Source organism: Herpailurus yagouaroundi, unplaced genomic scaffold (assembly GCF_014898765.1).
Source record: "Herpailurus yagouaroundi ecotype Mexico unplaced genomic scaffold, PumYag 217, whole genome shotgun sequence".
Lineage (NCBI taxonomy): Eukaryota > Metazoa > Chordata > Mammalia > Carnivora > Felidae > Herpailurus > Herpailurus yagouaroundi.
Genome location: NW_024412448.1, coordinates 966,831 through 990,010, shown reverse-complemented (window position 1 = coordinate 990,010; position 23,180 = coordinate 966,831). Strand labels below are relative to the sequence as shown.

Here is a 23,180-nt window from a genome sequence, read left to right as displayed (position 1 = left end):
CAGAGATGCATTTTAAATGCACTACTCCACTCTTTGGGCAACCCCCCCCCCCCCAGCAGACCCCAAGCTCTAAACCTGGACACAACTCTTCACAAAGCCCCCCACCCTAGTCCCAAATAGGCTGCTTACATTTCAGCATTTCTGCCTCGCGGTTTCATATAGATGCAAATGTGGACAGGCGTCCAGGCAGGGACAGCTTGAAGGTTCAGGACGCAGTCTGGTGAAAGAGGCGGTGGTGAGTGTCAGATGCTGCGTCCAAGGCTCAGGACTGAGGAAGCACCTGCTGGGGCCAACAGCCCCACCTACCTTGGCAGCCCCGGTAGGTCCTTCCAGTGGAGGCTGGGCCCACTGCTGTCCAACTGCCACTCCTTCCTCCTTCCGTTGCTAGCAGTTATGATAGCGGGGCCACTATAGAAAAGGGCCTGTAGAAAGCGACTCCCTGGTCACCACCCAAACTTGGCTTTCCTCATCTCAATTTACGCATCGTGCCAGGCCACCCTCTCAGAGACCCAAGATCAGGGTCTGATGACCTCTCACGGCGGCAGGACTCTAGGACCTGGGAGAGCCCTTTGGGAAATTCAGGTCGGCTGGATGCCAGCCCTGCTACTCTGGCTGTGGGTGAATGGCCTGGCCGGTGTTGGTAGCAGAGAAAGGGGCACCAGGGCCAGGGAAGGGCAGCTCAGATCTTCCAGTCCAGCCAATACCACTCGAGTGGGCACCCGCCGGTCTCTTCCAAAGTCCGCCGCCCGCCGCGGTGGGGGTGTGGGACAGATCCTTCCGCGGTGGGGGTGTAGGGGAGATCCCAACCCCGAGCGCCCAGCAGGTGGCTTGGGCCGCGAGGCGCGCCGGGGCGGGCCCGGCGCGGCGGGGGCGGGAGGAGGCCTGCGGTGGGGGCGGGGGGCGCGTGCAGGAATGCGCGCCGCCCCCGCGCGGCCCCGCCCCGGGCATCCCGCGCCGACCTGGCCTCGCTGCAGGGTGAGCATCATGGCCGCTTGGAGACAGCCCCAGGCCGGGGAGCTGCTGGCCGAGGCCCGTAGAGCGTTCCGGGAGGAGTTCGGGGCCGAGCCCGAGCTGGCGGTGTCGGCGCCGGGCCGCGTCAACCTGATCGGGGAGCACACGGACTACAACCAGGGCCTGGTGCTGCCCATGGTGAGGGGCCGGGCGGGGAGCCTCGAGCCTCCCCAGCGGCAGGGCCGGCCTTAGGCGCGCGGGGAGGTGCCTGGTCCCTGCGTGGATGTTGGGCGGCCGCGCCAAACTTTAGCCATCCTGCCCCGGGTTTGGGGGACGAGCACGTCGGAGAGACCCGGGGACGGGGTATTTCCCACGTTGGAAGGGAGGAAGCGGGGGATCCGCGAGGAAGTAGACTAGGAGGGGGTGTGCCGGCGCCTCTTCGCTCAAGCCCGCCCTCTGTGGACGTGATCCTTCTCATCACGCTGGGAGCCACCTCAACTTGTGCGGCTTCAGTGTGGCTTGCGGAATGGGGGCGCTTCGGGCTTTGGCTTCCGGGGGCCCCAAACGCAGACCTGGGGGAACTAGCCTCAGACCTCCTGGCCCTACCCGTTCGGGAGGAAACTGAGGCCCAGAGAGGGTCAGTGATCTGCTGAAGGTCACACAGCTGGTTCTTGGTGGGGCTGGAGTCAGGCCTCTCAGCTCTTTCCACCTGGTGCGGCTTGGCAAGCGAGCGGGTACAGTGCACCTGAGACCACTCCAAAATGGGAACGCGTCAGTTGGAGCTCCTCTTACTCTCCTTTCCTGCTCCGTGCCCCACAGCTGAGAGCCCATATTCAGGGCAGAGTCCAGGTCTACACTTCTGCAGCACTGGCCCTGCCCCCCCCCCCCCCCAAGACCCAAGGGCAGAACCCAAGCCCCCAGGGCCAGCTCAGCACTCAGGTTCTTCCCTGAGGACCCCCCCCCCCCCCCGCCAATTCCTTCCTGTTGAGCCTTAAAAGAAATCTGTCTGAAACTTTTTATTTCTCAGAACTTTAGTATCAGAGAAGCCTCATCCATGGGTCGCCTGGCAAAAGCTTTACATACCCCCTGTCTTTCCTGCCAGGCGCTGGAGCTTGTGACTGTGCTGGTGGGCAGCCCCCGGGCAGACGGCCTTGTCTCCCTCCTGACCACCTCCGAAGATGCTGATGAGCCCCGGCGGCTCCAATTTCCACTGCCCACAGCCCAGCGGTCATTGGAGCCCGGGACCCCCCGCTGGGCCAACTATGTCAAGGGAGTGATTCAGCACTACCCAGGTATGGGGATTAGGGCTGAGTCAAGTTCATGCTGGTAGTATAGGAGCACCACCTCTCAGCTGCAAAGCTCCTTAGCTCATCTAATCCACCATGGGGTAACGTATAGGGGAGGGTATCCCTGTTTTACACATGATGAAACTGATGCCCTGAGAGGTTCCAGAACTTGTCCTGAGCTGCCCATTTTATGATTAGCGGACCAGGATTCAAACCCTAGCTTGTTGGCCTCCAGAGCCCTAAACCAGGAGGAGAGTTGGGAAGACTGTGTCCCAGGAACCTCAGGGTAGGAGGATGGAGACACAGCCCTGGAAGCAGCTATCAGGCATTGCCTCCCTGCATAACAAAATACATGCCCTTCGTGGGCCCATCCTCCCAGATGGCTCATCTTACCATCACCCATTCTTTCCAGCTGCTCCCCTCCCTGGCTTCAGTGCAGTGGTGGTCAGCTCAGTGCCCCTGGGGGGCGGGCTGTCCAGCTCGGCGTCCCTGGAAGTGGCCACATACACTTTCCTGCAGCAGCTCTGCCCAGGTACTTCCTAGACCCCAGCCTTCCTTCCCTGAGGTTTCCTTGTCAGAGATTGTTCCTCGACTGTGGCTTCCGGAGGAGGGTGGGGAATCGCTCTGGAGTGTCCTTGGAGGTCCCACTGCTCCCATTCGCCCACTCCTACGTGCCCCCCTCCTGGGCCCCAACCTCCTCACCTCCCCCTGTGCCGCAGACTCCGGGTCCATAGCTGCCCGGGCTCAGGTGTGTCAGCGGGCCGAACACAGCTTCGCAGGGGTGCCCTGTGGCATCATGGACCAGCTCATCGCACTGCTGGGGCAGAAAGGCCACGCGCTGCTCATTGACTGCAGGTCAGGGGCTCCCCTTGTACCCTCCCACCTCGTCATGAGGAGCTTCTGGGTGGAGCGTGCCCACCACCTGGTGTGGCAAGCAGACACTTGGGCTTGTCATCTCCCCACTCCGACTCCATGCCAGGTCCCTGGAGACAAGCCTGGTGCCGTTGTCAGAACCCAAGCTGGCCGTGCTCGTCACCAATTCCAACGTCCGCCACTCGCTGGGCTCCAGCGAGTACCCTCTGCGGCGGCGCCAGTGTGAAGAGGTGGCCCGGGCGCTGGGCAAGGAGAGCCTTCGAGAGGTGCAGCTGGAGGAACTGGAGGGTGAGAGCTGGCTGGGCATCCTGTGGGGCTGCCAGGCCCTTGACGTGGGCTTGACCCTCCTGTCTACCCCCTCCTCTCCGGGGGCCTGTGCTGTGCTCTGCCCACTCCCCCTAAGACTGCAGACCTAGGGCTCCAACCTCGGCAGGGCTGCTGAAATCTTAACATTGTTCTTTCTAAGAGGAGGATTACGTTTCTGCTGTGGAAAATGTCGGAAAACACACAGAGGAAAACAGTGAGCTAGAGGGCCACCACCCAGGGATAGCCACCGCTAACACCGCTGGTGTTTCTCTACATCTGCGTTTACCAAGTTCAGTATAGGCCATATGGTCACTGGCTTTCTCTTTCATTACATCTTAGAGCCCTTTCCTGTGCCATTAGGGGCACTTCATCAGCAAGGCTTCTAACACTGCAGCATACAGGTGTGTCATAAGTTAATCATTTTCTAATAATCCCGTGATGCGGCGGTGAATGTTTTCGTGCAAGAGAGTCTGTCTCATTATCTTCTTAGGAGTAGATTCTTAGGCGTAAGATCGCAGAGTCAAAAGGTGCAAGTATTTTAAAAACATTTTTTTTTTTTTCAACGTTTTTATTTATTTTTGGGACAGAGAGAGACAGAGCATGAACGGGGGAGGGGCAGAGAGAGAGGGAGACACAGAATCGGAAACAGGCTCCAGGCTCTGAGCCATCAGCCCAGAGCCTGACGCGGGGCTCGACCTCACGGACCGCGAGATCGTGACCTGGCTGAAGCCGGACGCTTAACCGACTGCGCCACCCAGGCGCCCCAAAAGGTGCAAGTATTTTAAAGGTTCACGATACACGTGGCCAGGAAGATAGGATATGTAATAGTTTGAGGGTCAAATTCCATCTCGCTCCGTCACACCTGTGGGGCAGATAGTCTTATTCCGTTCATCGTTTTGGATGAGGAAGCTACAGTAAGTGGCAGTGCTGAGTGAGACTCAAACCAGGCAGGTAACCCCCCATAGCCCGTACTCTCAGCCACGGGGCCAGGCTGCTGGCTTTGGGAGTTGTGCCCTCTCTGGCAGCGTGCGGGTGCCCATTTGGAGGACACTGGCCGGCCTGGTGGGACCAGCTTGTCCTTCTTGGTGACCTGTCATGTTCACACCTGCCCCACCTGCTCTGTGCAGGTGACCTTATTGGAGGTGTTCACGCTTGAACACTTTGGCCGTCCCTCCTCTCCACCGTATCCCTTCCCACCACTCCTGGGGTGTGTGTGTGGGGGGGGGTCTCCCCCAACCTTGGAAACATTGCTGTCCCCCGCCTTCTCCAGAGTCTTGTGCCAGAAGCCCTGTTTTCCCTCCTTCCTGTCCTCTGCCTGGCTCTTCCCCTTTTGCTTGGAAACCTGGTCGGTTTTCTTCCCTTCTAAAATTGAGTCTTTTTCCTGTGCTCATCTTGGAAGAAGACCTAATGCTTTTGGCCCCCATTTTCTCATCTCCACTCATTTCTCCGTCCTCTCGGTCGGCCTGCCCCTTGCTCCTGCCACCGGACACAGCAGTGCTCCCGGGGGGGGGGGTTCCCCGCACACACCCACAGCCTACATTCCCTCCCCCTCAGCGGCTGCCGCTCTCTCAGTCCTGTTGTGTGTGCCTGCCCCAGGCTTTGTCCTCAGTGCACAGCCCCAGCCACCATTGCTCCGCTTAGGACTCAGACAGGAGCCTGGAGCCCCTTGCTTTCCCGCCTGGAGCCCCCCCCCCCCCCCCCCCCGGCCCCATTTCCACCTGCAGTCCTGGAGCCTCCACCTGATTCCCAAGGGAACTCATCATCCTTTGTCCCCCATAGGCTTCTCCTGCTGAGAAGGATTATCTGTGAATTCTTCACCCTTGTCACTTCTGTTTGAAACCTCAGTCCCCTGTGTCCTCACTATCCACCCCCCCACCCCCAGTCTCCAATCTCTGTTCCCTCCATTCCTTCTTCCTCCACATCAGGCCCCTCGTTGGTTTCTGACTGTTTAACAACTGCTATTTGTGTTCCTGGTTCCTGCTTCTCCCAGCTTGGGCCCTCTGCCCTAGGCAGTCACTTTTGTCCACCAGAGCTCAGCTCCAGCCCTTCCCTGCTCCACAACCTGTGTGGCATCCAGAATTAAGTAGCAGAGTCCCCCGGTACCCTGGGCTGCCGCTACCGACTCGGCTTGCTTTCCCCACCTCAGCATTAGCCAGCAGGATAGCCTACTCTTGGTGGGCCCTGTGCCCTGTCTCTTGATCTTTGCCTGGGCTGTACCCCAACTCTGGAGCCCCAGCTCTCAGGGGCTCCACTGATGCTCCAGCGTAAACAGCGGCAGGATTTCTTCTCCCTCTTGTGCCACTGTGGACTCCTGTGTCCCCCTCACCTTGGAAGCGCCAAGAGTCTGGGGCTTACCCTGTTGTTTATTGAGCACCCACTGTGCACCGGGCACTCTGCTGGCATGTTGCCCAATCAGTGCATAGTGGGTCCCAGAGAGTGACATAGGGGTCCCATCTTATAGTCGAGGAGGAAAGGCTCCAAACTTTAGTCACCAATGCCAGGTTCTGTTTACAGCTCTGTCAGAACCAGGTCTAAGACTGGAGGCTCCCGGGGGGGCCCCCGCGCTACCGGCGGGGCCCCCCCCCCCCCCCCCCCCCCCGCCACCTCCACCCCGACCCCTGCCCCCTAGCCTCATCACCCTGGTGCCCCCATCCCTCCATCTGCACGGGCCCAGAGGTGGTGGGGTGGCAGGTCTGCTGACCCCTTTCCCTTCCCAGCTGGCAGAGAGCTGGTGAGCAAGGAGGGTTTCCGGCGGGCACGACATGTCGTGGGTGAGATCCGGCGCACGGCCCAGGCCGCGGCTGCCCTGAGCCGCGGAGACTACAGAGCCTTCGGCCGCCTCATGGTAGAGAGTCACCACTCGCTCAGGTGAGGACTCCTGGGTGCCTATATCTCCCAGGCACAGGCTGTCCCCAGGGCAGGGTGGGACCAGGCCTAGGCCCGCCCTCTCCTGTATCCTCTCCGCAGGGATGACTATGAGGTGAGCTGCCCCGAGCTCGACCAGCTCGTGGAGGCCGCGCTGTCAGCACCTGGGGTTTACGGCAGCCGCATGACTGGTGGTGGCTTCGGTGGCTGCACCGTGACCCTGCTGGAGGCTGCCTCCGTTCCCCAGGCCATGCAGCACATACAGGTGGGTGGGTGCCGGTGCCTGCGGGTGGGAGGGATGGAGAAAGGGCTTCCCAGGGCCCTGCCATGCTTAGACCCCACCTGCCTCTCCCCTAGGAGCAGTACAGCGGCACCGCCACCTTCTACCTCTCTCAGGCGGCCGACGGTGCCAAGGTGCTGCACTGGTGAGGCACTCCCCGGGACAGCACCCGGGCATGGGGCCTGCCAGGCAGCACGTCACGAAGCTCCAGGCCTCTGGCGCCTCTTGCCCTCTGCATCTGGGTGCTCAATAAACTTGTGCCTCCCACCACGATAACCCGCCTGCCTCTAGAGGTGGGTGTGTGCTTGGGGATCAGAGAAGCGTGTGTCAGAACCGCTCGCCTGCTCTGTCTGTGCTGGCACTCCCTGGAAGAACAGACAGGGCAGAGCCAAGCGGTAGCAAAATCTTTTATTAAGTGCAGAGCAAAGCTGGGTCCTTATGCTGGTCCCAGCTCTTTGGTTACGCACAAACGGGCTTGGGCCTGGGGTAAGGGAGTAGTGGCCAGAAGGACCATCTGGGACCTCTGCTCCCTTCACGCCTCCCAGAGGACACCTACCCTCTGCTCCGTAGCCAGACGTGCTGGCCCTGTGATCAGCATGGGGGTGTGCTGGGCTGCGAGGGGTCTGAGGATGGAGTAGCTGAGGCAGAGCCAGGAGGAGGAGGCAGGGTGGGGGCCCAGGTTCCAGGACACTGTCGGGTAGGGGTGGGGGGCTCAGGTCTGGAAGAACTGTTGGTCCACCTGGGTACTGAGGGTTCCACTGGTGGTCAGTGTCCGGCTCACAAACTCCTGGGTCACATGGCGGGTGAGGGAGCCACCTGCTTCCAGGCGTTGGGACCCCAGGGTCAGTCCATCTGCAGGGGAAAAAGCACTGAAGGACCCTGCCTGGGTCCCTGTCTGTCCTGCTCTGTTAGCGCTGTGCTCCCCCACGAGAACTAGGATCCCCTGCCCAGCGACTCACCCAAGAAGAAAGGCTCGGTTGTGCTGGTGTGGGTGGTGGTGATGCTGCTGTACTCGCCTGGCAGCTGGTGCTGGAAGAGCCCGGGGTGGCTGCCCAGTTGAGGGAAAGGGCCTGGCATGGGCAGATGAGCGCCAGTCAGGGATGGTGCCAGGAGATGTGGCCAGAGAAGGGGTAGGGGTGAAGAATGGGCAAGCCACCTCACCTCCGTCCTGGGACTCGATGGTGATGATACCCTCACGCTCCGGCCCATAGCCTTGGGTGGTCTTGGCCTGCACCTTGAACTTGTAGGGCACGTTCTCACTGAGGCCCGGCACTGTCAGCCGGCTCTCAGGGCTGTCGCCATCCACCAGGAACGTGGTGGCTGGCTCTGAGCAGGGAAGATGCCTTTAGCCTCTGTGGCTCCCTCTCCACCCCTCCCCTGGCCACCCCTGAGGTGGGGACGGGCAGCACCTCCTCCATGGGCCATCTCACAGGTCACCAGGTAGCCGAGGATATCCCCATCGGGCCTGCGTGGCCGTTCCCAGCTCAACTGCAGCGAGTCTGGGCTCAGGGCAGTAAACACCAGCGGGCCCGGGGCACTGGGTGTGCTCAAAGTGAAGGTGGAGCCTGGGGGCAGCAGAGCAAGACTGTCAGCGTGTGGGTGGCTAGGGGACGTCATGGGGGCAGCCTCGGGGTGGGGAGTCAACTCACCTGGCAGGGGGCAGAGTGGGCTCTGGGGGTGCACCTGCGACTCAATGGTGATGACACCCTCACGCTCTGGGCCCCAGCCTTCCTGACTCTGGGCCCGCACACGGAACACATAGGAATGGTTGGGCAGAAGGTCTTCCACCACCACCGAAGTCTGGCTGGGGCTAGGGATGTTGAGCCGATGCAGCTCCCCTGGGGAGGGCAGACCGGGGGTCAGTGTTACTCCTACCCCTGGCCTGATCCCACCCCTGCCCTAGGCTGCCACTGATCATCCCATCCAGGATTCGCTGCGGTTTGGGTACAGGTGGGGATCAGCCTGGTATGGTGTGGCTGGTAGTATGCTACACGAGGGATGAGTGGAGCCTAAAATCCCACCTATGTTCTGCCTGTTTGCGGGCCCAGGTCATTGCTGCTGCGAGTTTGCCTTCCCAGGGAAGCACCACTTCCCGGTTCCCACAAAAGCATCTCGCAGGCCAGCGGAGGCCCTGGGTCTGTCCCTAGGTCAGTGAGGCCTTGTTACGCAACGCCTCGCAGAGGGAATGACCTGGAGAGAGGGCCAGGGAGCTGGATAACTCAGAGGAGAGGAGGCAGTGATGGGCAGCGAGGAGCATGCAAGTGAGGCCCTCTCAGAACGTCTGGTGGGGATCATTAGTGTTGAAGGGACTTGGGTGGGTTCCTGTGCAGCTGGGTGCCCGAGCCTTGCAAGCCCCCAGCCTGCCGGCAGCTGTGCCTCACCCCCGTTCAGCAGCTGGTACTCCACACTGTAGCCCTGTAGCGCCTGCTCACACTGTGGCTCCTGCCAGCTCACTTTCAGAGACGTGGGGCCCAGAGCCGAGAACACCAGGCGGGTGGGTGTGTTGGGCACACCTGCAGCCAAGCGGGAGCCTGAAGACGGGAGGCCACAGTCAGTTTCTGGCCGGGGGGTCTCTGGGCAGGAGCCCTCCCTCTGACCTCCCGCGGCTGTCTCATCTCTGCTGGCCGCTGGCCTCGTGGCTCACTCAGCCTGCAACACCCTGTCCGGGCCACCCAGCACCTCCCTGGACAACTCAGAGTGGCTGCGGGCCCTACCTGTGCCTAGAGAGGATGAGCACCAGAAGTTGGCCGCCCCCTCCCCCTCAGCTGGTCTGGCCCCCCCTCTTCCCCCAGCCCATCACCCCCGGAAGGGCAGAGGCTATATTAGGCATCAGCATTGATGGAGATGAAAAATGGAGGGTGAAGTGCTGGGTTTGGGCAGTGGCTGCGATGAACAGATGGGTGACAGATGGAGCGGGACAGCTGTGGAGACGCGAGATGGCCACCCCTGTACTACCTGGGCCCCGAAAGGGCGCCGCTGGCTGCCCAGCCAGGATTATAGTGTCTCGGGAGTCCCCAGAGGGAGGGAACCCTTTCATCTGAGCCCGACTCAGGGACCCGAGGGCCCAGGACAGCGGAAGCCTGCTCCTCCCCTCTTCCCAGATGGGAGGGAGGCCTAGGGCAGGACAAAACAAGAGTGAGGGCAGGAAGTGTGCGTGTTGGAGGATGGGAAGCGGGGCCAGTAACCCCAGCCTCCTGGAGCTGGAGGAGAGGCGGGGTCAGTGGGAGAGGCAGGGCTGGGAGCGGACACTCACTGTGGGAGGACACGGAGGTGAGGGTGGAGTAGTCCCTGGGCAGCGTGGCAGAGTGGGAGTGGGAGTGTTCCGTGCGGGTCAGCGAGTGGTAGTCCCGCGTGAGGGTGGAAGATGTGCTCAGCACCCGGTGGGGCAGGTGTGGGCTCAGGTGGGTGCCGTAAGCGGTGTTGGCCACGGTCATCCTGTTCAGAGAGTTGGAGCTGCCTGGGAAGGCTACGTCCATCCGCCCGTTCACCACCAGGTGCTCTGTGGGAGGAGAGCAGGGTCACTTGGACAGGCCTGCGCCAGACCCAGACGCAGGCTGTGGCCCTGGGAATTCCTAGGATTACCTACCCTCTGAGGGGAGGGGGTGGGGGGCGCTTGGCATAAAGAAAACCAGCCTCTCTTGGCCCACCAGGGAAAGAAGCTCAGTGTTCCTGGCAGAGTCCAAGGGGCCACACAGGCTTCTGCAGCCCATGTCTGTCAGTCCTGCAGGATGCCAGTGTGGACCGTGTGAGCACCGCTGACCCCAGCTGGGAGACCTACTGCCCTTGCCGTCAGCCCTGCCTGGGGGAGAGCCCAGATGCCTGCCCTCGTGTCCCTTGAGACCTCTGGGGAGGTCTCCTTGGGTACTAGCGCCTGCCCCTGGGCACGACGAACTTCTGAAGTTGCATGCTCCTGCGGGCAGTCCTGCTTTGGGGAGATCACGAATGCCTGCCCCGGGGGTCCCTCGGCTCTGGGGGTCAGCCTCCACGCCGTAGCACCTCCCCAGGTTGGGCAGGGGGCCATTAGTGGGCAGCCTGACCACAGGGGGCTCAGGCTGGACGCAGGCGGCAAACGAGCGCGCCTGGCTGGGTGCGGGGTCGGGGCGCGCCGGGCAAGCCCGTCACCTCCGGGGGGCCTGGGTGTGGCGCCGCGGGCTAGGCCGCCACCCTCCCCGCCCGCGCCCCCGTCCGCGCTGTCTTCCGGGGGGCCGCGGGGCGGCTCGCCGTCGGAGGAGCGCCCGCTGCTGGCCGACAGGCGCGGGATGAGCTCCGGGGGCAGCCGCCACGTGACGCGCCGCAGGTCCAGCTCCTCCCCCAGCAGGGGCTCGAACTTCCAGCTGCCGCCTTGGGAACAACGAAGGGCCGCGTTGGCACCGCCGGCGGGCGCGGGCGGCTCCGGGAGGGGGCGCGGCGGGGCGGAGGCCAGCGACGTGAGCCCGTCCTCGGCTCTCCGGAATCCAAGTGTGGCGGGGCGGGGCGGGGAGGGGGCGGAGGGGTGAGGTTGGTCGCGGAGCAGGCGACAGGCGGGCCCCTCGGCCCGCAAGACGGAAGGCCAGAGCTGGCAGGGCTGCAGCTGGGGAGGACAGGCCCCAAGGGTAGCCCTGGCTCTGGCACCAGATGTGAGGCCTCTTGGTCTGAGCCTCAGTTTCCCATCTGTACACTGGAGAGAGTAATCTCTCCCCTGCCTGCCTACCAGGGACAGTTCCAGAAGCCACAGAGCGCGTCACAAGATAGTGTTAACAGCTGAGCTTTCTCTCATACCCTCAAAACCCCGCGACCCTTGGGCTGGGGTTCCTGAAGTCCAAGCTCAGCTCTGTCAGGGCACGTAGGTGTTCACAGGGGGCCTGAGGCTTAGGCAAGGGTGGAAGAAAGTAGAAATCCAGAGAACCTTCACTCGTGGCATTGTATGACTGGCATCCTATTTTACAGATCAGAAAACTGAGGCACAGAGAGGGCGAGCAGTTCATCTGATGTCCCACAGCAGAGCCAAAGCTAAAACTGAGAACCAGGGAGTCCAGCCAAGGACCCTTTGTACCACACTGCAGGGAATCAGGAGGGAAGAGGAGCACTGGACCAGTGGACGGGACAGGGGACACTGCCTCCCTGACCCTGGGCAGGTGGCTGCTCTGAGCTTCTGGGTCATGCCTGCCTCCTCCCACCTTGTCCCTGGGAGGTGGCCCGAATGTCCTGACTCCATGGCACAGCTGGTGAGCCTTCCAGAAGCAAGGCTGTGTTTCCACACTGGTCCCATGTGCATGAGCCTACATGACTCTGTGTGCATCTGCTCCCAAGCAAGTCTCTGCCTGTGCTTATACACAGATGTGCACACTACTGCATGTGGGCCACGTTGGCGTTGTCCCCTCTGTACCCAGTGCCAGTATGATGCCTGCCAGATGGTCGGCTCTGCAGATATCCACCTGGAGCTGAGAGGGACTTCTGGTCTTGACCTCTAGGCCCAGTGGTCATCGGCCCCTTTGCTTTCTCTGGACACCAGTGACAGCCCCACCTCCTACCCAGGACTTCCTCTCATGGATCCCAGGCCCACTCACCGGTGTCGTCGGAGACGCTAGGCCTCTGGCTGCCAGCCGGGGAGCGCAGTACTTCGTCGCTGTACATGAGGAAGCTCTCGTAGTCTTCCCCGCACTGGGCGTCCACGATGGGGATGTCCGGGATGATGGGGACTGCAGGGGTGGGAGAGGTGAGCCAGGGACCCAGCCCCCCTCTCCTCCCCTCTCCACCCTGTGCCCTGCCCCACCCCCACCCCCACTCACTGGACATGGGCCGCTTGGGCTGGGTGGCCAGGTTGATGATGGCCTCCCGCTCGGGCCCCCAGCCTGCCCCGTTGCGCGCCTTCACTGTGTAGCGGTATGGCTGGGACTCCCGCAGGTTCTCAATGAGCAGCATCCGCCTCTTAGGAGTGTCCACCAACACCTTCTTCATGGGCCCGATGGGTCCTGGGGCAGGGAGAGTGCCTCAGAGGGGTCCTTCTACGTTCCTGCCTGGCCCAGCCCCGCCTCTGATGTAACAGCACCGCTGCGTGGTCTCTGAATTGCACGGAGAGGGCGCAGGGGACAAGGCAGAGAGCAAGCAGCTATTGGAACTCCTGTGTCGTGCCGCGCCCTGAGAACCTGGGTGTGCCTCATTTAAGGAAGGGTCACCAACTCTCCGAAGGGCTGGCTCATCCTTAAGTGGCAAAGCCAGGACTAGACTCAAGGTGGCCCCACTGTGACCTCTACGGATTGGTAAACGGTCCTGTGTCCAGAGCGCCTCCACCTGAGGCACACTCCGGCAGCGAGGGTGCCTCTGTCTCATTGTCCACACGACCAGACCCCAAGTGCTCTGTTGAGGAAGTGAAAGTGGAGATATCCAGACACCCACCCCAGCTGCCCTGTGGTCACCGGAGCAAGGACTGGAATAGAGGGGTGGGCTCAGGGAAGCTGCACCTCCGGGCAGGCTGAGGCTTCGGAGAGCGAAGGGGTGGGGAGAAGGGTGGAGAAGAGGGCCAGCAGTGACAGGTGAGCAGAGAGCAGAGGCCAGGCAGCTCTCCTCCACTCACACCTAGAAGGGCAGACATGCAGCCCTGGGAGAAAGGAGAAAGTGACCCTCGTTGTTCTGAGCAAGTGACGGCACCTGGGCCCAGACACAGCAAGAAGTGCCCTGCCATGCTAGAAGGCTTCTGGGAGACCCGAGAAGGCCCAGAAGGATGGAGGCCAGAAAAGGTCCCAGTTTCCAAAGAGGTCCAAAGGAGGGTTCTGGAAAGTGCTACCTGATAAGCTTGATGTCTACCCCCAGCCAACCACTGTGCTTAAAAAGAATTGATTGGTGGAGGCCCATCAGCCTGGGGGAGGTCTCTAGCTGCCAAGGTGGGCACTGTTCTCCACCCACCCCTCACATCTCTTTCAGCTAGTGGGAACACCCACCAAAGTGCTGATGCCCTCAGCCAGGAGGGCCATCCAGCACATTCCAGGACACAGCTGAGACCTCAGCAGACTGAAGCCACGCCCGAAATCATCAGGGATGAACTTTGGACAGGGTACGTATCATTCCTGGGATGAAAGGCGGGATCAGAGGACACTTCCTAACAGTGGTCCATGGGCAGACTAGGTGTCATAAACCTGGAACAGGCCAAAGGTGTGATGTAGCTGCTGAGGTTGCATGTGGTCTGCTTGGCTGGTAAAGAGCCACGAGCCTGATGTCTAGAATAATCTTGGGGCCCTCTGCCCTTTTGGGCCATCCCCGAAGCGCTGCGCCTGACCCACGTTAAGGTCCGTGGGTCATATGGGGTGGTGAGCCCTGCAACCCTGGGACGGAGCAAGCAGAAGTGAGGGCACAAGGAGGAGGTCCCTGCACCAGGCGGCAGGTGGAACCGATTTCCCTCACTTCCTCATCTTGGCCATTGGCAAGGGGTGCCCACCCTTCCCTCCCTTCCAGGACTGGGAAGAAATAACAGTGCTGCCACGCACTCCGGCCTTGGGCTGTTATTTGAGATGTACTTAAAAAAAAAAAATGGTTTCTCTGAAATTCAGGGCATCCCCTATTTGCTAATCCTACCAACTCTACTTTGGCCCTACAAGAACCGCGTGAGAGTGAGCCGTGCGGGTTTGCTGTATGGGAAGCCTTCTCATGCCTTCTATCCCCACCTGCCCTGTGAGCTTCTGGGCTTGGTCTCGGGATGCAACCAGCCCCAACCTGACCACAAACCTGATGATGCCTCGGGCAACCAGACCTATGGGACACATCCACCAACCGGGACGATGTGACCTTCCTCCTGCGCTTTGCTCCCTCCCCTTCCTGCTGTCCTAGGGGCAGGAGGGGCCCACGTCCTTACGGTTGTCCTCGTTGACCAAGCCGTAGCAGACCTCGTAGGCCGTGATCTCTCCGTTGGTCTCAGCTGGCTCAGCCCAGCTCAGCTGGGTCACCGTGGAGGAGACGACATTGAAGGCCAGACGCCCCGGCTCACTGGGTACTAGGGAAGGAGGGGGGGCAGTGTAGGAAGAAAGCTGTCAGCAGCAGCAGGTGGAGGGCAGGGTTCTGGGAGTAGAGCGGGCAGAGCTGGGCACGGGGGCATCAGGGTGGTTCCGGGACCGACGTGTGGTGAGGCCTCACCTTCCTGTTGGGTGCGGCAGGACACCAGGGAGCTGTAGGGACCCTCGCCCTGTGCCCCGTAGGCGCACACCTTCATCTCATAGTCGCAGTATGGGTACAGGTTCGTGAGCTCCACCGAGGGCACCTTGCTGTCGAGCAGGTGGGCCTCGGATTCCGAGTCACCCTGGATCCAGTACTTCACCTGCTCCCAGGGGAGGAACTGGTCAGCGGGAGGCGTCAAGTGCCAGAGCTGCTCGTTGACCTCCTGCCCTTGTTGTCCCCTTTGCACCGATGAGACACGGAGGGGTTGGTGACCTGCCAGGTTCACACGGCAGGGCTGGGGCAGAACTCGGGTGTCTTCTGGGTGGGGGGAGGGGCCGCATTCCAGGAAGGAGGGCGAATGTCTGAAAACTTCAGGGACGGGCCTTCGCTCTTCCCCGGGCGGATGGGGGTTCCCCCTGTCCACTTGTGCTTGGCTCCCCAGGGCCAAGCGTGCCCCCTCTGCCCCCCCGGGGGCTCTTTGGCTTCAGGTGGCCCGTCTCCCCAGTGGGTACCAGCCCTCCGTGTCCACCTCCCTCCTTGCCTCCCACCTTACCCTGTACCCCGTTGGCTTGCCCGGAGGGGGCAGCCAGTTGAAGTGGATCTTTCGGGACCCGGCGGCCTTGGCATTGGGGTTCTGTGGGGCACCCAGGTCGCCAGGGTGAGGTGGAAATGATGACAGCGTCGGGCTTGTGAAGTTCCGGTCCAGTTCATCTGCAGTGGGCCGAGTCAGCGCGGGTCAGACAGCTCAGACACCCCCTCTTTGAGTGAAGCAGGAATCCACCCTCACCACCAGGGGGCTCCAGAGACTCAGTTACCAACTCTTCCCTGCCTCAACTGACCACTGACAACTGACAGCACTCAGCACCCAGGACTCTGGGGGGGCTGGTGCCCCCACTGGTGCTACAGAGGGCATCCTGCCCTCCTGGTGGAGGACCCGGAGGCAGGGGGTGTCTGGAGGAATGAGAAGGAGGAGGGAGATCGTCTGTCCTTCTTTCTCCCTTGGCAGCCAAAGGAATGTGCCATGTCAGAACGTTTGTTTCTATGCCCCCCTCCCCAGCGTGCTCCCCACTCTACTCTGAGAATCCCCCCTCCTCTCCTATCTTCCAGGCAAGGCTTCTCTGGGGTGGGCTCATAGACACCACCATACTGGAAGTTAAGGACCCGTAAGAACTGTTACGCCCCTCTAGGAAACACCTGCATTTTAGCTGGAACTGAAGCTGAACTCAAAGGGCTAAGACCTAACGGTGGGGTTCATGGCGCCGCCAGCAGGCTGGGTAGCCACAGCGTGACTCCACCCTCTTTGGCTGAGAGCAGGATTGCTGGATAAAATGCAGGACCCCTAGTTAAGCCAGAATTTAAGATGAATAACAAATAGGATAAGTATATCCCACTGAGGTGTGGGACATACTTACACAAAACTTGTTCTTCGTTTACCTGAAATCCAAATTTAACAGGGAATCCAATATTTTATTTGCCCATACTGCAGCCTTAGTGGAGAGGCCCCCAGCCCTCCCTCCCCACCTGCTGAAGGGGCTCTGCCCACCTCGGTCTCCAATGACGACGGTGGCTGAGTGGGGCTGGCCCAGGCGGGCCCCAAACTTGGGGTTGCTGAGTTGAATGTGGAAGCGGTGGGTCTGGCGGCCCCGCAGGAGGGAGTCTATCTCCCGCGGCTCCAGGAGCTTCACCTGCAGCTCCTTCCAGGTCTCCCCAGGTTGGAATAGCAGATCCCCCTCTGCAGGGATGTAGTCCTGGGAGGGAGAAGGGGTCAGGGTCAGACCAGGCCTGGAGGATGAATCATGCCACTCCACCCCAACCTCCTGGATACGGCAGAGAGACCATCCCACCTGCACATGAAATGGCTCCTGTTTCCGTAGCACCTCCCGTGCATCAAGCTCTTTGCACTTACTAGCTCATTTGACCCTCACAGCAAGGTGAGGTGGAGCTATTACTGTCCCATTTTACAGATGAGGAACTGAGGCACACGGAAGGGTGGAGAAACTTGCCCAAATTCACACAGGCAGTTGTGATAGAGCTGAGGTTTGAACCAAGGCCCAGAGATGGGGATGTATAAAGATCCAGAAGAGTCTCACACAAGCAGACCCCATCCAGGGAGGGAAGAACTGTGCCCCACACTGTGGCTCTGAAGTCTGGGATCCGACCAGGCCCCAGGCCCTGCCTCCTAGGGAGGGTGCCCCCATCAGCTCCAGGTTTCTTCCTTCAGTGCCCCAGGGCTCTCCCGAGCAACCCGGGGAAGTATGGCCGTGTCAACATACATGTATCCTGCTCACATGAGACCACTAGGTGGCGATGCACACTAACATTTCAAGTTCAGGCCCAGCAGGGGGCAAATTCAACAGTTTAGAAACCCAGAAAGAGACACTGCAGTCAGTGTAAGAAAAGCAGGAGTTACCCACTGGACGACTGAGACTGAGCTGGGGGGGAACTCTTCCAAAAGTCAGAGTCACAAAAGGCAAAGCCAGGGAGTTGTCCTAGATAAAAGGACACCTAAGGCACACAACAAAATGCAATGCCAGATCCGGGATTGGTTCTTGGACTGGAGCAAAAGAACCAAAAAAAACAAAAAACAAAAAAACCGCTATAAAGGACATTATTGGGGCATGTGAACATGGGGAGATCTGAATATGAACCAATTATTAGGTAATTCTTTTTAGAATTTATTTCGAGACAGAGTTCACCCATATAGGGGAGAGGCAGAGAGAGAGGGAGAGAGAGAATCCCAAATAGGCTCTGTGCTGTCAGTGTGGAGCCTGATGCGAAGCTTGAACTTATGAACCGTGAGATCATGACCTGAGCCGAAATCAAGAGTTGGATGCTTAATTAATCGACTGAGCCACTGAGGTGCCCCTATAATGTGAGGTTTCTTAATTAAGGTTGGTAATGATGTTGTAGTTGTATAGAATAACCTTGTTCTCAGCAGGTGCCACCAGAAGCTTTAGGGTCTATGTGATGTCTATAACTTACTTTGTTGAGCAAACACAATGAAATGAAACACAACTCTCTCCCCCCCTGTCTTTCTACAGTTCTAGAAAAGAGATACAGATACGCATATATATCTTTAGATAGATGCATCTATTCTTATATCTAGATAGAAGGAGAACAAGAAAACTATTATTAATTGGTGACTCTATGTAAAGGGTAAATGGTTGCTGGGGCACCTGGGTGGCTCAGTCGGTTAAGCCTCTGACTTCAGCTCAGGTCATCATCTCACAGTTTGGGAGTTCGAGCCTCGCGTCGGGCTCTGTGCTGACAGCTCAGAGCCCGGAGCCTGCTTCGGATTCTGTGTCTCCCTCTCTCTCTCCCCCTCCCCTGCTCGCACTCTCTCTCTCTCTCTCTCTCAAAAATAAATAAACACTGAAAAAATTATTTAAGGGTAAATGGGTGTTAATGGCATTAGTCTTTTCATTTTCCTGTAGGCTTGAAGTTTCTCAAAATAAAAAGTTGGGAAATAATAAAAATGTTTAAAAAAATAAACACCAAAATGCCTTTATAAAAGTATAACAGGGTAGCTGGAATCCCTTATATAATACGGTGTGTTCAGTGAGATTTATGGACATACAAATTCTTCTTTGGAACTTTTATCGGGGGCCCCGGAGCAGTAATGAGAACTGTTCCTTCCAATAAAAGGAAGGGAAGAACACGCCGTGGCCGGGCTGCCGGCATTCGCCAAACTGGCCTGTGGGCCCAGTGAGACTCGATCATATTACTCCGGCTGAATTGCTGATATGAATATTTTTAGTTTGTAAATGTTGATAAATTCAGAAGCACATCCAACACCTGGACGTGGCTCTTCCCTGAGACTGGGGTCCAGTGATGAAGGGGATGTGGGCTCACAGGCGTGGCAGGGGGCCAAACTGTGACAGCCTTTCTCGAGAGTCTGCCCAGGGACATGAGGCCTATGCTCCCACCTCAAGAAGCCCAAAGCCCCTGGACGTGGGCAGACGGAATCCATCTCACTACGTAGGGTTTGGCTGCCCTGGTAGATACTGTGTTGTTGGAAGGGAGATATGAACGATCCGGACATGTCCCTGGTAGTGATGAGGCCTCACCTAGGGCACCACCGGCACTTTTGGTGAGACACATCTATTATGAGTGGCAGGAGCAGGCAGACATGTCCTTGGGAGGCTGGCCAGGGGCGCCACCAGCATCCCAGCGACTCCGGCAGCTGCCGTGTCCCGCTCTCGCTGGGCCCCTGGGAGATGCCTTTGACCTCATGGCAGAGCCTTACCCGGTTGCCCTGTGCGGTGTTATCCTGTGTGCGGTAGGAGACCTGGGACTTGCCGTTGTCCAGGATGCGCCGGACGACGGGAACGCGGGCCACTTGCTCTCCGCCGCTGACCAAGTACTCAGGCTTCTCAAATGACACTATCCCGCTGGCTGCAAGGACCCAGGCACCGGTCAGGGCGGCTGGCCCTCAGTCCTTTCGCAATATGCACCCTCTTTCTGGGCCCACCCCTGCCTCCAGGAGTCTGCCCGTCGTTCCTCACCCCACTCGAGGGAGGGGATGGAAAATTCTTCCAGAAAAGGTGGAGGGGCTGGCACAGTGTCCAGCTGACATCCTGGAAGAGTCAGGGCAGAGAAAGGAGGCCAGGTAGGGCCAGAACCAGAGATGGGGGCTTGAGACTGGGCTGGGACAGAGCAGGACAAAGGCCTGTGGTGCAGGGGCAGGTGGGGAGGAGAGCTCAGGGACCACAGCAGACCCTCTGGATGCAGAAAGGATGCTTATCAACAACTCGGGGGTCCCCAGGAGGGAAGGCAACTTGGGTGTCAGTGGTGCGATGCCTTGCTTCCCCTCTAAATAGGCTCGGGTGAAATGAACTCCCAATGCCCTTCCTGCTCTGATGTCCTGGCATCCCGGGGAGGTCCATTCAATCTCCTACGTTCAAAGGCCACAGGGGCAAGAAGGGGAGGGATGGGGGACAATTTCAGGAGGACACGGCACCTTATAATTACAGCAGAAGCTCCCACATTGAGTGCTTACCACCAGGCACTGTGCAACGATGCATAGCCACATACCCCTCTTGAGAGCCAGACGCCCATTTTACAGATGGAGAAACCAAGGCTCAGAGAGGTTAAGTGACTTGCCTAGGCCACACGGCCAGGCCCCATCTGCCCTCAGATGTTAGGAGGAGCCCCCTTTATGCCCCCCTGCTCCCGCCGCCCTGACCCACCTTGCTCCTTGATGATGGTGATGTTTACCAGGCGGCGACCGAGGGTGGCAGTGCCCATGGGCACATCGATGGCTTCCACCAGCAGCTGCTTCTCATCATCGTCCTCAGGCCGGATGAAGAGGGGCACCCGCACGTCCACCAGCTCCACGCCCTCCTGGAACTCCACCATCCCCCGGGCATCTGGGTGGGAGTTGGGGGGGCAGGCAGACGTGGCTCGGGCGGCTGCCCAGGGGTGGGGGGCATAAGGAAGTGGCACAGGGAGCCTGCCCACCTACCTTGGTCTGCAGTGAGGGTGTAGTAGCCGGGGGCCACCTTGAGCTCATGGAAGGCCCCCTGTTCCACCTGCTTCTCCGTCAGCTTCAGCAGGGCCTGCTTGGCCGCGCGAGGCGCCATCAACACCGTATCCACAATGGTGTGGTCCTGCCTGGGGTGGGGGGTGGGTAGGTGGGGATGTGTCAGGCTGGCCACGGATGCTGGCACTTGTTCCCCCAGCCCCCACCCTCCTGCCTGTCCTCTCCCCATTAAGGGACAAGACGCCTGGCAGCAAAAAGTGCCACCATGAAGTAGCCCCAGTGTTACAGGCCGTTCGTGTGTGTTATAGAGAAAAAGAGATCTGTGATCAACTCCATTTGAGAAATACACTTCTTCTCTGCGGGCCTTCTCAGAGCCTTTGAGGGAGTTGTATGCATAGTGAAACTGTAAGAAGGGCGTGGGGAACGAAGTCAGTGCTTCTCAAATGGATTTGATCACAGAACCATTACTTCACAGAGCATCTGGCACGCTGCCCCCCCCCCCCACCTCACCTTGAGTCTCAGCCAAGCCACTGTGCCTCCTTGAGCCTCGGGGTCCTCATGCATGAAATGGGGCTACCCTGCCCACCTCATCTATGAAATGGGGCCCCTCCCTAAACCTTCCCAGCCACACCTCTTCAGGTGGGATTCCAGCAATAGATGCCGTACAAAAAAGATGCTAAGGGTAAGGGTGCTGAGGTCAAACTGCCTGGGTTCAAATCCTGACTCTGTCTCTTAGTAACTAGGTAATCTTGGGCAAGATACTTGACCTAGGGCTGCCCCACCCGTGTGCCTTCAACTCACTTTTTCCCGGCGTTGGGCTGCTGCCTGTGGGGGGACAAAGAGGGGAGCATGAGCCACACCGTCTCTGGGTAGAAGCACGGACCTGCTTGTGGGGGGGGGGGGCCCTAGAGTGGGTAGTGGGGGCAGCTCCCGCCCCCGCCCCCGGGCACCCAGGACCCACCGGAATTTAGTCTGCTGGAGCTTGTGTGCACCTGTGATCTGTCTGTACACCTCATTCAGCTGCCAGGCAAGGAAAGGCGTGAGGCTGGCACCCTGGGTAAGCCTCTCTACCCAGAGCCACCCAGACCCAGAGGATATGGTTGGCTGGGACATGCACATGGCCATCCATGTGCATTGCCTTGTCCCCTTCTGGAAACATTCACAGGACGACCCCACACCAGGCACATGTCCAAGGAAGCCCCTCTTTCCTACTCGGAAAAATCCAGGTTCCGCAGCTGCTTTCTCCTTGCTCTCCCCCTACCGGGATCACACCCATGCCCAGGGATGCCGGGGGCCCCAGGGCCAGCTTCTTTGGCCCTTACATTCTCCTCCACCTCCTGGCGCAGCTGGTCACACTCTCGAGTGTCAGGCTTCAGCAGGTTCTCAGTGCAAAGGCGGGCGAGGCGCAGGGACAGCCCATAGGGCACTAGGGGCAGGCAGGGATGGGGGTCATCAGCCTCCGGCACACCAGGCACTCTAGAAGCCCCCTCCAAGACCCATGCTAGGATGGTGGCAGGGGCGGGGCAACTTGCTGGCCGAGACCCTGAGGCCTGTAGCACCATCAGGAAGGGCAGAAGGTGGCCAAACCTGTGTCTGCCCCCAACGCCCAGAGAAAACAGGAATGGTGTGATTTGAACCCAGGACCAGCGGTGAATGTGCCCCAGGCCCCATGGGCGCTCCCAAGAGCCACCGTGCCGAGCCCCAGTCCTCACCCAGCTCCATGGGGTTGGTGCTGGAGGCATGGGTGGCAAAGCCAGGCCGCTGCACGTTGTTGGTGATCTTCCATCGGACCATGTCACGTCCCTTGAGGTTCCCGCTGCGTAGCATGGGCGTGTCCAGGTGGTCTGAGGCCATCAGGTTCTCCCGCAACATGTAGTGGTCTTCCTTGAAGCCCACCATGTGCCCTGCGTGACAGGGTCCTCAGCATGGGGCCCCACCCTGGGCCCTCCCAGCCACACCCCCTCAGGGTGGGACCCTAGGCCTCCTGCCTCCGTTCCACACACACCCCCTACTTCTCCTCCACCCTATCTGGGGGGAATGAGCGGTCAGAGCCGTTGCCACCCCGCACATGCTGGGCCCGTACCTCGGTTGCAACAAGGGAGAAGTGCCAGGCAAGCCTAGGAGATAAGGTGGGCGGGGATGAGGGCTGGGACAGCTGCCCCAGCCCAGGTAAGCCCCTCCGGCCACCTGCCCCCCGCCCCCCTCCCCCCTCCCCCCCCGATCCCCACGCCAATGGTCCAGAGCGGCAACACTGCCTTCCCCAGACACCAAGGTATCAAGGAAGTTGAAGGGATCTAGGTGTGGAGCACATATGGTGAGTACAGAGGTTGGTGGGGGCAGAGGGTTCCCAAAGTTTGTACCATGGGACCCTGGTCCTGCCAGATGCCCTGTAAAGTAATGGTTCTGTGACCAAACCCATTTCAGAAGCACTGACTTCATTCGCTGTGCCCTTCTCACAGTTTCACTATGCATACAACTACATCAAAGGCTCTGAGAAGTCCCGCAGAGAAGCCTGTTTCTCAAATGTATTTGACCACAGACCTCTTTTTCTCTGTAACACACACTAATAATAGCCCCTAACACTGGCATTACTACGCAGTTTCTCCTCTGCCCCGACAATTCAGCATTCCATGCCAGACCATCCCCCATGATTTCCTGCCTCTCATCTTTCCTTCCCAGTGAGACTACCAGCTCCTGGTGGGCAAGGTCTTTCTTCTCTCTGTTGGCTCCCATGGCCCTTTGCATGTGCCTGACCTGAGGGCAGGTGGTCTCAGGTATAGGCCACTGATGATTGGCAGAGGCGAAGGGCCGGGGTAGGAAGGACACTAGAGCTGGAGAGAAGACATGGCTTCACCTGGCCTCTCCACGAATGAGGACCTTGGTGGGGGTGTGGGGACCCTGGTGAGATTTGGGGACCTGGTGGGAGATGGGCCCCTGGTGGGAGCTGGGGACCCTGATGGGGGCTGGGGATCCTGGTAGGAGGCGGGGACCTGGTGGGGGCTGGGGACCTGGT

The 23,180-nt window shown here is 59.7% G+C and overlaps 2 protein-coding genes across 10 annotated transcripts in view; one reads left to right on the top strand and one right to left on the bottom strand.

Annotated features, from left to right (window-relative positions):
- The first annotated feature begins 915 nt into the window (after positions 1-915).
- Positions 916-12,109, top strand: GALK1 (galactokinase 1). 2 transcript variants are annotated; one of them, XM_040456428.1, is made up of 8 exons: positions 916-1,149; positions 2,054-2,243; positions 2,650-2,769; positions 2,957-3,092; positions 3,217-3,398; positions 6,134-6,284; positions 6,384-6,546; positions 11,488-12,109. In XM_040456428.1, the coding sequence occupies exons 1-8, from the start codon at positions 985-987 to the stop codon at positions 11,527-11,529; spliced, it is 1,149 nt and encodes a 382-aa protein (XP_040312362.1). In that variant the 5' UTR covers positions 916-984; the 3' UTR covers positions 11,530-12,109. The 2 variants fall into 2 exon arrangements, with proteins under 2 accessions (XP_040312362.1, XP_040312361.1); XM_040456427.1 differs by lacking the exon at positions 11,488-12,109 and adding an exon at positions 6,639-6,834 and having other exon boundaries at positions 919-1,149.
- ITGB4 (integrin subunit beta 4) overlaps positions 6,834-23,180 on the bottom strand; it is a 30,511-nt gene continuing 14,164 nt past the window's right edge. Inside the window, exons 19-41 of one of the 8 annotated variants that reach the window (XM_040456419.1) lie at positions 22,251-22,284; positions 21,880-22,071; positions 21,490-21,593; positions 21,129-21,187; positions 20,969-20,992; positions 20,150-20,298; positions 19,875-20,054; positions 18,932-19,080; positions 16,229-16,433; positions 15,239-15,396; positions 14,665-14,845; positions 14,387-14,524; positions 12,330-12,512; positions 12,108-12,239; positions 10,684-10,902; positions 9,815-10,060; positions 9,517-9,675; positions 8,943-9,092; positions 8,211-8,399; positions 7,971-8,126; positions 7,723-7,887; positions 7,521-7,631; positions 6,834-7,444 (exon numbers count right to left, since the gene is read on the bottom strand). In XM_040456419.1, coding sequence (XP_040312353.1) covers positions 6,849-7,444; positions 7,521-7,631; positions 7,723-7,887; positions 7,971-8,126; positions 8,211-8,399; positions 8,943-9,092; positions 9,517-9,675; positions 9,815-10,060; positions 10,684-10,902; positions 12,108-12,239; positions 12,330-12,512; positions 14,387-14,524; positions 14,665-14,845; positions 15,239-15,396; positions 16,229-16,433; positions 18,932-19,080; positions 19,875-20,054; positions 20,150-20,298; positions 20,969-20,992; positions 21,129-21,187; positions 21,490-21,593; positions 21,880-22,071; positions 22,251-22,284 — 3,879 coding nt within the window. In that variant the 3' untranslated portion in view covers positions 6,834-6,848. The remainder of the gene's footprint in view (positions 7,445-7,520; positions 7,632-7,722; positions 7,888-7,970; positions 8,127-8,210; positions 8,400-8,942; positions 9,093-9,516; positions 9,676-9,814; positions 10,061-10,683; positions 10,903-12,107; positions 12,240-12,329; positions 12,513-14,386; positions 14,525-14,664; positions 14,846-15,238; positions 15,397-16,228; positions 16,434-18,931; positions 19,081-19,874; positions 20,055-20,149; positions 20,299-20,968; positions 20,993-21,128; positions 21,188-21,489; positions 21,594-21,879; positions 22,072-22,250; positions 22,285-23,180) is intronic. The other 7 variants (XM_040456423.1, XM_040456420.1, XM_040456421.1 and 4 more) reach the window with 7 other exon arrangements.

Excerpts from the sequence above, each read along its gene's own strand:
- GALK1 (XM_040456427.1), top strand. The coding sequence starts at position 985 with ATGGCCGCTTGGAGACAGCCCCAGGCCGGGGAGCTGCTGGCCGAGGCC. Across the intron at positions 2,244-2,649 it reads AGTGATTCAGCACTACCCAG|CTGCTCCCCTCCCTGGCTTC; the intron begins GTATGGGGATTA and ends CATTCTTTCCAG. Across the intron at positions 3,399-6,133 it reads GCAGCTGGAGGAACTGGAGG|CTGGCAGAGAGCTGGTGAGC; the intron begins GTGAGAGCTGGC and ends TTCCCTTCCCAG.